This window comes from Paramisgurnus dabryanus, chromosome 4 (genome assembly GCF_030506205.2).
Source record: "Paramisgurnus dabryanus chromosome 4, PD_genome_1.1, whole genome shotgun sequence".
Taxonomy (NCBI): domain Eukaryota; kingdom Metazoa; phylum Chordata; class Actinopteri; order Cypriniformes; family Cobitidae; genus Paramisgurnus; species Paramisgurnus dabryanus.
Genome location: NC_133340.1, coordinates 34,751,067 through 34,764,222, shown reverse-complemented (window position 1 = coordinate 34,764,222; position 13,156 = coordinate 34,751,067). Strand labels below are relative to the sequence as shown.

The 13,156-nt window shown below is 34.6% G+C and overlaps 1 protein-coding gene across 1 annotated transcript; it reads left to right on the top strand.

Annotated features, from left to right (window-relative positions):
- The first annotated feature begins 1,472 nt into the window (after positions 1-1,472).
- On the top strand, positions 1,473-11,094 carry cfap221 (cilia and flagella associated protein 221). Its single transcript, XM_065253917.2, has 24 exons — positions 1,473-1,726; positions 1,821-1,921; positions 2,213-2,299; positions 2,459-2,554; positions 2,641-2,741; positions 3,705-3,808; positions 3,971-4,130; positions 4,416-4,524; positions 4,837-4,960; positions 5,155-5,257; positions 5,359-5,428; positions 5,637-5,720; positions 6,081-6,164; positions 6,295-6,346; positions 6,430-6,515; positions 6,684-6,770; positions 8,703-8,810; positions 8,892-9,062; positions 9,295-9,450; positions 9,598-9,698; positions 9,773-9,868; positions 9,950-10,054; positions 10,153-10,188; positions 10,777-11,094. The coding sequence occupies exons 1-24, from the start codon at positions 1,603-1,605 to the stop codon at positions 10,883-10,885; spliced, it is 2,454 nt and encodes an 817-aa protein (XP_065109989.1). The 5' UTR covers positions 1,473-1,602; the 3' UTR covers positions 10,886-11,094.
- The last annotated feature ends 2,062 nt before the right edge of the window (positions 11,095-13,156 follow it).

The following is a 13,156-nucleotide window of genomic DNA, read 5'->3' as shown; positions in this document are numbered from 1 at the left end:
TTTTTCTTGCGCGTGTCTGCTTAATAAGTCAACAATTTCGATTCGGTTTAAACTAAACAAATGAATAAAAATATCCAAATTGTTAAACAAATTTCTATAAACGTTGTTTGTTTATTGGTGTAGTAGCCTATCTTATTATGTGAGTTTACCTCAGCTGCGACTTCCGCTCAAAGCTACTGCACGTGAAAACGGAAGTTGCATGTCTTTCTGGAAACCTGGAAACTTTCCCATGTATTTTAATTTGACTAATGTCTGTTATTTGTTTAAAGCTCTGATGATTGAAGAAAAATAAACCTTGATTAACTTACATTGTAACTTACTTATCAGCAGGTATGTCGTTGGTATGAAATGTTGTCAATGTTGCACTCGTAAAAAAATAGTTTTTTCGAATCCCAGGGATCACACATACTGATAAAACGTATTGCTTAAGGGTACTATAGTTATGATAAAGTAGGTTAGGATCAGAGCGTTTGCGTAATGTAAAAAAATAAGGGGGGTATAGACGGTTTCAGCAGTAACAACATAAACAAACGGCTTTCGTGGAACAAACATTACTGCCTGTAAATCTGCAAAGAATGAATAACAATGGATTCCTTTAAGAGTAGTTTATTTCTTATAACAAGCAAAATTAGATAAAAAGTAGTTTATACAATGTTAACTCCACGATCGCCTTCTCCCCCATCTTTAGGAGACCCAAACATTTGTTATCTTCACGGTATTTGTTCCAGAGTTCAGTTTAGACACTAGTTAAACAAACAGGACTGGAAGTAAAGTTCCGACCAGATGCGTAAGGGTACATTAACATTATAAGAGACTTTGTCGCTGTGTGTTGCTCGTCTCTCTCAAAAGAGGCGTTTCTAAATCATGTTTACATAAACAAATGAGTAAGGTCCTCTCCAGTAACTGATGAGAGGCGGATGACGTGAACTCCACTGCTTCGTTCTAATTGGTAGTCGCTCCCGAAAGTTGCTCATAATTTCCATAAAGTTAAACATTTCTCAACTTTATTGTTGTGTCCAGTCGTGAACTGTCACTGTCGCGTGTCGCTGGAAGTTGCCAATCTTCTATAGAGGGTATGCATTGACGTCACCATGCCGGAGCTCCCCCGGTTGAGTGGCTCATTTATCCATGTCATTGTCACAGATCTCCGCATTTTTCTGTGTCCGTACCATGGACTTTTTTTTCCCCGTCAGTTTCACGTATTTGATACTCAATTGTTTTTCCTATTTTTGAAGGTCCTTTTCTTTCTGTGTTTTTGAAGCTTTGATTGTGTTTACAGTGCGCAATATAACATTTTTATGTAACAGAAAGTCGTTCTAACCCCAAACCCAAGTGACAATGGTAAGAAAATAGGAAAAAATGCTGAAATTTACTGAAATCACTTTTTCAAGCAGTTATGCTTGGAAATGTTCAATAACTTTTTTGAGGACAAGGCTTACAAGAATAAATGTGCCCTATACAATATGTACAGAAAGAGTTCAGAAAAGTTCATGCAAGAGGAAGTTGGACATAATATCATTGTAACTACATGAAATGTCATGTCAACTACCGTATAGGTTCGGGGTGTTTGTTGTGCAAAAAAGTGTATAACGTCTGGCTGTGATGGAAGTGGTACTTTCTGCCCCAGAGACTTTCTCCAGCAGTTTAAGGAAAAAAACCCTGCTTCCTCTGAGCCAACTGGTAGAGGACACCAGAAAAAGTGTCCCCCATCACCTGCTTGAAACCAGTAAGCCCAGTTTCCTCCAGAATTTGCTTGTTTTTAAAGTTATTAAAGCCTTTTAATAATGCCACTTATTAATGAAATGTTTGTCTTTTTTTAGGGGAGTTCACAAAACTGAAGAGTAACAGTGTAGTTCAAGCCGAACCATCAGAACTGCATTTCAGTGGCTTTGAATTAGGAAAGGATTATAGGAAGATCTTGGTTGGTTTTTTCAATTACTCAACTTATTCTTGCTGGTGTAAAATATTTAAGGAAACTTTTGTGGAGTGTCTAAATGGGTTTGGAGTTTTGGCACATTGCTTTAAAACAAATGATACATTATCATGCACACCGTTTATAGACTCCATTGTCTGAAACCCATGAGAAAACATTACACTGTGGTTATGGGGAAATATGTGTTGTAACTAAAACCATCATTTAAAAGGAGAAGAAAATCAATATAGGAGGAAGTACTGACTGATGTAATGATAAATGCTGTTTTTACCTTACCAGAAACTTATCAACATCTCTTCTGAAGTTATCAGTGTCCACATTCTTCCACCTCTGACTAAGAATTTTCAAATAAAGTACATAAAAAAGGTACCCATCGTCTTACAAATATCACTTACGGTCTGTAAAATTCCTGGTTTAATATAGTTGGGAATCTCAAAAAGCAAACAAAGGAAATATATGAAAACTAAGTAAATTTCAAGTTCAAATTACTCATAAAAGATTTAAAAAGTGCTTTTTTAACTACAGTGCCGACTGGTTCCGGGTCTGGCATACACTGTTACAGTGAGCTTCCATCCAGACGAGTGGCATTATTTTTTTGACAACATCAGAATTCACTGCGAGGTGAGAAAATGTTTTTGTCTGATGTTTGTGCGTGCACAGTGAATGCTATTAATGCTGTAATGGGTTCTGTTTTTGTCTCTGTTTAGGGAGAGGAGAACTTACTGGTTCCTGTTCACGCATATCCCGTTATCAATGATCTTCATATTCCATCTCACATTACTTTACCACCTGTGCCACTTGGACAGAGGTAAACAATGTATAGACAGTTTCAGCAGTAACAACATAAACAAGCGGCTTTTGTGGTCAAAACGTAACTTCCGGTTAACGTGGCTAAGAATAAATAACAACAAAGTCCTTTTAAAGTAGTTTATTTATATAACAAACGAAATAAACAACATGTAGATTACCTAGGAAATCAAAACATTTGTTATTTTCAACTAGGTATTTGTTCAAGAGTTCAGTTTAGCAACTAGTCAGACTATTAAAAAAAATTTAACCGGAAGTAAAGCTCCGACCAGATGCGTAATCGCATCATCGCACGTGCGTCCGATAAAACCGTCTATAATGTGTGACCCTGGAGAACAAAACCAGTCATAAGGGTCTGTTTTTTACTAAGCTTTCCATTAAAGTATGGTTAATTAGGATAGGAATATATACAACAATTAAAAAATCTGAGGGTGCAAAAATCAAAATCAAAAGAAAATCGTCTATAAAGTTGTCTAAATGAAGTAGCAACACATATTACTAATAATATGTAATAAAAAAAGTTTTTTTTGTGACTATTATAAATGGTTTTGTGGTACAGGGCCACATATCCCATTAAACCAATAACAAAATTTAGGTATATAAAAATGTCTTGTGAAATCAAATTGATAAATTTAGGGAAAGAATCAAGGAGACCACCTGAAATGATTGGGCCTGGCACAAAATTATAAGTGGGGCTCTCAGTCTCCATATCTCGAGCAATGCAAAGATGTGTTTACACTTACATTTATGTATTTGGGAGATGCTTTTATACAAAGCAACTTTGAACCCATAACCTGTCTGTAAGAAATTGTGTGCCCCTAGTAATACAGAATCATTGAGAAGTCCATGAATTTAACAAAATAAGCATAGACTCATTTATAGCTTTTCATTTAGTTTATGCAAAAGGAAACATTTGATCATTAAAATGAGAGATTAAAAAAATATTTATTTCTGTTTTTTTTAGCATCAGTCATGTGATTCCACTTAGTTGCAGTTGTCCGATTGACTTTGAATTTCATGTGCATTGCCTTCAACCCCATGAAGCCTTTAATGTGAGCCCTCTATCAGGTAACTTGCTTCCATTCAAGTCAACACTGAGAATAAAGTACTGTATTTACATAAAAAACCCTCTTGTCAGTAAGAAAACACTATATAAACACTATATAAAACAACAGACCTCAATACTTTGTGTATCACATAGATTACAGATCTGCTATCTCTGTTATTCAGGGATCATTCCAGCAAATGGAAAGACGGAGATAAAAGTGACTTTCACACCTGTGCTGTATTGTACAGCTGACATTACACTGCAGTTGGTTATCTCTCAATTCAACTGTAAACCTGTTGTTTGGACAGTTACAGGTTCCTCTTCTCCATATCTGCTACTCAGGTAACACCATAAAAGTCTGTTCTTTTTATTTCATAAGTAAACTGTTACAATATAAAGGTTGTCAACATTTGCCAAGTCACTTTACTTCTCTTGTGCATGTGTAATATCAACTTGTTTATATAAGTCACCCCAAATACAATAGTTTGTGCTATGGACATGAATTTTGCATTAGGTATAAGTTCTGTCCCTTTTTGCATTGCCTGGGATTTGAACCCATGACCTTAAATTCCACTCACATTTTCTATATGTTTTTACACATGTGATGTTTTATTCTCTTTGCCTTAGTCAAAAAGAAACTGCTGAAGATGATGTCTTGGTTGGAAAGCAAACGCTTGCTGATGGAAAACCTTTACCATCCCATCATAGACCTAAAATGGCTCTTGCCTTGTCGAAGGTACAGTAAGCAATCATTTTGCACTGTATGCATACACCCCTTCTAAAAAGACCAGAATTAATCCAGGCTGGTCTAGCATGGGTCAGGTCGAGCATTAACCAGCACAGCCTTTACAGCACAGTATTTACCAGCAAATTAATGTGGCTAGAACTTTGTCTAGTTAAGCATTTTAGTTGGGACAGCGTACATTGGTGACCATCTGTGGTTGTCTCTTTAACAGGGTCTGAATGTCTTTATAGGAAGTCCAGATGTAAAAGTTTAAAACTTTAAGTTAATAGTAGTTTACAATTACATTTTCACAATCACTTCCAGGGTGGTGAGAAGAAAAGAAAAGGTGATTCAAAGCTGATGGTCTCCACCACAGATTTCACCATTCATGCAGGACTGAATGATATCCAACCACAGGACGAATTGAGAAATAAGGATCTCCAAGAGGGTAGGATTTTATGAATTTTTATGTAATATATGGACCAGTATTGTTTTTTGGTTACTGCTACTCAGAATGTGATGCTGGTGTTCCCACCAAACATTTACAGAATTGTTTGTAGATTTTTTAACTATGTTTAACTTATCAAATATAAATTAATGTGACTATGATTGTTTAACACCATTATATTTTATTTGTTGAAGCCATTTCTAATACCAAGCCTGCAGACCACACTAAAAATATGAGGGAAGCCACATTTTTAAAGAAGGTGAAACAAAAGCAGGAAAAAGCCACTCATAAACGCTGGTGTGTTGCTCTGTAATATATTACATTACAAACATATTGAATTCATGTACACTTAATACAAGATAATGTGCTTGATATGTTAAAATTAATTTTATCTTCAGGCCGGTTGATGTGGGTAATGAAAAGCTTAAAATGTTGAAGATGCAAGATGAGGCTGTTGGTGTATGTAAAGTAAGCCATCATCATCCTCAGTCATTATAACAAGATCATAGTTAAGATGTCTGTACTGTTTATTAATTCATTTATAGTGTGCACTGCAGATATTATTATATCACAGCTTTAAATATTATATATTTATATTTTGATTTAATATAGTTTTTTCCACATTCTGCTAATTTACACAGAATTTTCATATATTGTGTGTCTGTGTATATTTCAGCAAAAATATAGTGGTAAGTCAATGGCCATTTCAAGATCTTCACCGAAACGTTCTTCACAAGGAATTATGAGAAATGCAGGACAGGTACATAAAGTATTATACATTTTTTAGTAGTGTGGTAAAAACTGGAATATACTGTATGCATCTTTCGCCCTTGACTGTGTACCTTGAAAACCAGCACTGCATCCGAAAATGCCTACTTCCATATAGTAGGCAAAAATCTGTAGTCAAGGCAAGTAGTATGTCCGCATTCATAGTATTCAAGAAAGAGTAGGGGAAATTATCTGTGATGGGATCTTAACATGTAGATGCGTCATATACTATCTACTTTATTTGATACAAAAATCTATAGAAAACAGTTATAGGTTCTTCCGCCATATGGTTTAGTTTAGTTTAGTATATAGATGTATATCATGACACTCAGACAATAGCTTTGTGTTGTAGCTCCCAGGATGCCCTGCTGTGGACACTGGCCAGCTCGAGGTCAAACCAAAAGCACTTAGGCTCTTCCAGCAAGCTGTTCATAAGGTAAAATAACTCATTTAAACTAAAAATATTTTACCTGTCTTTACTATAGTGTTTGTGTGGCACTTGTGCTGTTTCCTAGTAAACCAAGTACGCTGCTGTACTAATAAAGATACATTATGATTTATATTAGGTTGTTCGTCAATGTCGAAAGAACAAGAGGCTTCAGGCAGACGAAAAATTGGGTAAGTCGGGGAAACCGCACCTTTCAAGAAAAAGTAACATTCATATTAAAGATCTGTTTTATTTGTTCCTACTTTTGTTGTAGCTGAACAACTTTTGAAGCTGACACCAGAAAAGCTTCTGCCCTTCAGATTTCCTACATTTCTGCCTGAAGACCAACCTGATGAACTGGTGAGATACACTCCATCTGGTTATCATTTACATGTTTCTTTTTATAAGAAGAAGTAGTGCTTTTTATGAACAATGCCAAGAAATTTCACTTAAGCATGCGAGACATACAGTAATACCCATCAGGGCATTTCTGTGGCACTGATGATAAGCCTGTATTGTGGTTTTAAGGCTGTGAGTGCATTGGGTCACGTTCCTGTGAGTCCGCTAATACCGGATATGAAACCCAGCACCATTCCAACATCCTGCAGTCTAAAGGTACATGAATAGATGAGCTTCTTCTTATTTTCCACTTCTGATTAATTTTTTTATAAAATTCCTGAAAATCTATATGGTTGCTTATGCCTTAAAATGTTTATTGTGGTTTTGCAAAATGTTGAAGTTTTCTGAAAGTGCGTCAATGGTGTTTTTGGTGGTATCTTTGGTGGCGAGACACAAAAACAGGAAACACTTTAAAGCACAGAACTTAAACACACAGGCCATTTACTTAACAACTTCTGTTTTAATATCTTCTGGTAATGCTGACAAGTGGAAATGAAATACTGTAGTTTAATTCAGTATATTATAATGTAGTATACTGTCACGTAAGAATAAAACTAATCTTGGCATCTGAATTATTTCTTTTAGACACCAGTGATATTTTTTTACAAGGTTTCACTGCTTTAAAACAGCTTTACAAGAAAGACGAAGAAAAAAAAAAGAAAAATTATTTGTTTGATTATATTTCAACAAATCGAGTAGTGTTCCAAATTGTATTGTCTGTATAAATGGGTGATTCTCACGAAAACTTATTTAAAAATGTCAAACATGAAAATGTAAAAACTGCTTAAATTTACTTTTTTTTCCCACCAGACATTAAAAAACAAAGTCTGGAGTAAATGGGAACATTAATTTAAACACTTTTACTTATCATTTAACACTTTTTGTAACATAATTAAAAAAATTAGTCCTAAAAAATCTCATTACCGCAACAGTCAGAAAACATCAACACTGACATATTTTCAAAATGACATGACAACCTGAAAGAACATAATTTGGAGATTCTGCACATGAATTTAAAATCAAAGTATTATACTTCTATTAATTAAATTAACATTTAATAAGCCTCTGTTGCGGTAATGATAATCAAAATGTCGTGTAAGCATTCTGACAAGACAATATTTCAAATTAACTGTAAAAAAATGATCTTACCTGGTAGCCATCTTGAAGTAACTGGTCCACGTGCTTGGTCACTCAAAATCAAACTTTATTCAAATTCTGTATGTGTGCTTAAACTGTTCTCAAAAAGTGTTGCGGAGGATGAGAACATCAGGCATGGACACATCATTTTCCTAATTTTTCTTCATTATTATTATTATACATGAATATTCAGTAAATATTTTTTCTGTCATCTAAAGTAGTCTAGTAAAACATCCATTTTTTTTTCTAAATATTTTTGTGTTAATTTGATTAAATTACAACAGAACGCATGTTCAAACACAGCCGGACACATTACGGTAATGAGAATTTCAGCAGAAAATGAGATAAAATTGACAAATTATAAATTCTTATGTTGAAATCACACATTGTGCAAGGTAGAACACAGTATTGTGTTAATTCTGATGCTTTTTAATATTACTATATTACACATTTTATAGCTAAAATCTTTATTGTCGTGGTGTTTCAATGGTTTCGTGAGAATCACCCAAATAGATTACTGTATACTGAAATCATAAATACTCTTCATTGACTATCAAGCGTAGTCAATTAATATGATAAATAACAGGTGTCAAATTTGATACCTTATATGTTTTTGTCTCATTTTTAATTTTGTAACCACTTGATATATAACATTAATGTCTGCAATATTATTGTATTGTTTGTAGTACTGAAACGTTGTGTTCAATAAGAGTCAATTATTTGTAACCATTAATACTCAGAAATGATATAAAAAATATAATAAATGTATTTGTTTTGCTGAACACAAATGAAGATATTCTGAAAAATGTTTGTAACCAAGCAGATCTGGGGCACCATTGACTCCAATAGTAGGAAAAAAGAATACTATGGAGGTCAATGGTGCCCCAGATTTGTTCGGTTAAATCTTACTTTGTGTTCAGCAGAACAAAGAAATTTATACAGGTTTGTAACAACTTAAGAGTGAGTTAATGATGACAGAATTTTTATTTTTCTGTGAACTATCCCTTTAAGGTTCCCCAGTATATCAGACCAGTTGTATATCAGCCAGTGTCTGTGTACGATGCTGCAGCAACATTAATTCCATCTAACCTGTTTAGCACATTACGCACTGGAGCAGAGGTACACGAACATTTATTTAACCTTTAATATGCTGGTATGACAACACAATTAAGGTCTGATAAGTTTCTTGTATTTTTAAAGGATGAGCTTCTGCCAGTGCTGGCATGTTCATCTGCAGACCTCAGCGAGGATGAGGAGGACAGGAACACAGAGGAACCTGAGGGATCAAATCAGGATTTACATTCCAGTCTTAGTTTCTGTGCTCCTGAAGCATTACTCAAACCACCGAATGCACATCCTCTCCGGATTTTTGTATGTATTCAGCCACTATATCTGCTATATAATATGTGGTTAATTGTTATCTTATCACATTTTAAATACTATAATTTCTGCCATAGAAGTGCAAAGGCTTTGGTTTAATCCCAAGGAATACACATACTAATAAAATGTATACCTTGAACACACTTTAAATCACAATTTAATTGTAATTCTGTCTATTTTGTTTATTTGATTGAATATTTATTCAGTCTTATCTTTATTACAGAATCCTGCACCACATGTTTACGCCTTCAAATCATCCCCGCTGTACCTGGAGTGTGATCTAGACTTTCACCTCTGCCCACTGCAACGATATGCTCCGAAGGGCAATGTAGTGGGCATGTACGCCCCTGCAACACAGAAGAAGTTTCTAGACAGAAAGGTGCCTGGAAAATTTGCATTTTATGTCATTTATATCTCAATTGTTTGTCATCAGTGAAATCAAATGTAAAGGGTTAGCTTTTTGTTACTAATAAGAAAACCACCTATGATCATACAGTAAAAATGATTTTAATCTTATCAAATGTAGGATATAATCAAAGGGATTATGACATGGAAGAAGTTTCCTTCAGTGGCTTTGAGCACTATATCTAGCATGACAACATTTACAGGAGATCACGCCCCATGCATGTGAGCAAACACCCATTTGTTGGCTTACTTTAATTAAACATTCAACCTTTAAAATGTGGTTTTGTTATCGCCAGGTCTGATCCCTTCAGTAACATATTGCTTCCTGTGGAGGCACCACCTGCTCTTAAGAATCTGCCTGACAGCATCATAGACGAGATTCAAGCTGGATTGTAAATATAGATTGGAATAAATCGAATATCTTTTGAAAATAAGACAGAATTTGTAAACTCACAATTTGGATCTTCTTGTAGGTCAGACGGCTCAGAGCTCAGTCTCACTCCTGAGATGGTGGAAGCAGAGTTTGGCCTGCCTGAGAGATTTTCAGCGCCATCTCCGAAAGAGAATAAAGATGATGGGTAGGTGCCACTCTTAAAAAGTTGCATTTGACATAAGGCAATTTTTTTGGGTTGATGCTAGATGAATAAATAAACTCATAACCACACTCTTTCCACAGAATTCGAATGACAAAATCGGCAGGAACAACCAGCAGGTGAGCACCATCACATCAGTGTAGCACACCATACTCAATACTCCACATGTGACTCAGTCAGAATGTGATCATTACAACTGACATTAAGGGTGTTGGATATAACTGGGATGTGCTTTATCAGCTGTGTAGATACACAAATCCCAATATGTGTTTATTATATGCTAATTTATGCAAATGTAATGTATGCATCGTTCATTCAGCGAAAATTTACAGCTTACCCCTTACCCACAGTTGATGAAACATGAACACAGAACATGAAAAATTGAAAACAGTTTGTAAAATAAGACAGCATTGATGATTCTCCATCGATGCATTTGAGTTAATGTATTTTACAATACTGATATATTTACACTTACATATAGTACAGTATAGATATTCAGACTGTGGCTACCATGAGATCGGAAAAGAGGGCATGTGTACATGTCTTAATAAGATAAGAAGAAATAAAACAAAAGCTTGTGTTTGTTTTTGGCTGTACCGACATTGGCAGAAGTTGAGTTTGAAGTCTGGCTGTGAGGACAATGAAATATTTGATATAATAGATTATGTTAGATAACCATTCTCTCTGTAATCATTTATCCTTCCCAGAGAGCCATGTGAGACGCCACTGGAGTCAAACCACAGCAACAAACTGGGACCAAAAGTTGTGCAGAAATTTAAACAATTAAAATCTTTAGGCATGACCAGCATCCCATGATAATAATAAATAGCACTTTTATCTTAAATAATAGAGTAGAAAATGCAAGCCTTACTGATTTGTAATTTTAAGTATATTTAAATTTATATTTAAGCAAAACTTGAATAAAATTTACTGTGTGTACAATATACAGGCTGTAGTAAAATATACTGACACTAGGTGGCATTAAAAGTCTGTGATATAAAACTCAGCAGATGTATCTCAGTAAAACAAATGATGTCTAATATCTGTACAGATGCTTCTAATTCATTTGATTGAATTTATATAAAAATCTTAACTTTTTCTGACCCACAATCTTTTTTTCGGTTAATTCATTTTTTTGTTGTTGTTTTAATCGAAATTTCTTGGCATACTAAAAAAATATTTTTTTTACCATTTTTATATTTAACATTTCGATGGTGGTCTCATATTTTTGACCCCACTGTATAGTCTTATGCTCTCAAAAAATGAGACTCCCATTGTTAGAGTCAGTGAGACATTTCATGAAATTGACTGCAATAATGAAGCTGGAGAAACCAAGACAAACGATGTACACAAACAATCATTCTGGTGTGCCCTGAGGCAAGCGTCAGCCCACCCCATTCTCTCTTTTATCCAGCTCTCACTATAACACATTATCCTACCAGAAGCAAAGCACTCCTTCTCATTTCTGTCCAAAGAACAAAAGGGACCAAAACAACCTTATTCTCACCCTGTATTGCCAGACGTTTATGATTGGTTGACACCTCTTAACAGCCATAAATAAAATATTCTTATAACTGCATTTTTCTACATATACTAAAGAAAATATAAATGCCACCATTCAGGGTGTTGTTATAGTTGCCAGGGCATTGCATGTGGTTGCAAACTAGGTGTTTTTGGTGGTTGCCCTAAACCAAGTAAAAAGAGCCCACAAGTTATTCTGGTTCTTGCTTGCTTACATTAATAATTGTGTTTACAGCCTCCTTATTCTATAATATCCTTTAAAAATCTTTTTTATATTTTTTCCTCTACTAACATTTTCTTTAAAGCTGCTCTGCTGGAATTAACTAAAGTATAGGCTATACATAGTATACTGTACCATACTATACACAATAATAAATTCCCAGAGTTAGATAGTCCATACATACCCTTTTCATTTGCGTACCGTAACTCTGTCTGACACACCCACCGCTAGCCCAGCTTAGCACAAAGACTGGAAGTAAATGGCTCCAGCTAGCATACTGCTCCCAATAAGTGACAAAATAATGCAACATTTTTCTATTTATATGTTGTAATTTGTATAGTCACAGCGTATACAAAGTGTTGCGCTAATCACTTCGCCCAAGTAGCAGCGCTCACTTATTGGGAGCAGTATGCTAGCTGAAGCCATTTACTTCCAGTCTTTGTGCTAAGCTAGGCTAGCGGTGGGTGTGTCACACAGAGTTACGGCACGCACAGAGATGTAAAAGGTATGTATGGACTTATCTAACTCTGAGGGATACGGTGAATAAGCTAAAGTCCCATAATTTGGCGTGTTCCTTTAACAAAACAACACCCTGGACAACAAAACAAGTCTTGAAGGAATAGTTCACCAAAAAAAATTTTTTTTGCAATAATTTACTCACCCTCATGTTGTTCTAAACCTGTATCATTATTATTATAATTATTATTAATATTATTATTATTTACCACAAAAGAAGATATTTTGATAAATGATGGTAAGCACACAGCTGATTGTAACAATTGACTTCCATAGTAGGAAAAAATATTTTGGAAGTATTCTGATAAATGATGAAGAAAATATTTTGATAAATAATTGTGAGCACACAGATGATGGTACCCATTGAATTCCATCATATATTTTTATTCCTACTAGGGAAGTCAGTGGTTACAATAGGCTGTGTGTTTACCATCATTTATCAAAATATCTTCTTTAGTGTTAATCAAAATAAAAAAAATCATACAGGTTTAGAACAACATAAGGATGAGAAAATAATGACAGATTTTTCATTTTTGAGTGAACGGGTATTTTTTTAAATTGAGATTTATACATCATGAATAAATACGCTTTCAATTAATGCATGGCTTGTTAGGATACAACAATATTTGGCTGAGATACAATTATTAAAAAATCGGGAATAAGGGTGCAAAAAATCTTAATATTGAGAAAATCTCCTTTAAAGTTGTCCAAATAAAGTCCTTAGCAACACATACTGTATAACTAATGATAAATACATTTTAATATATATTTATGGCACACTGTCAAAAATACTTTGCTGCCTTAAATTTTTTGTTGTGGAATCATATCAG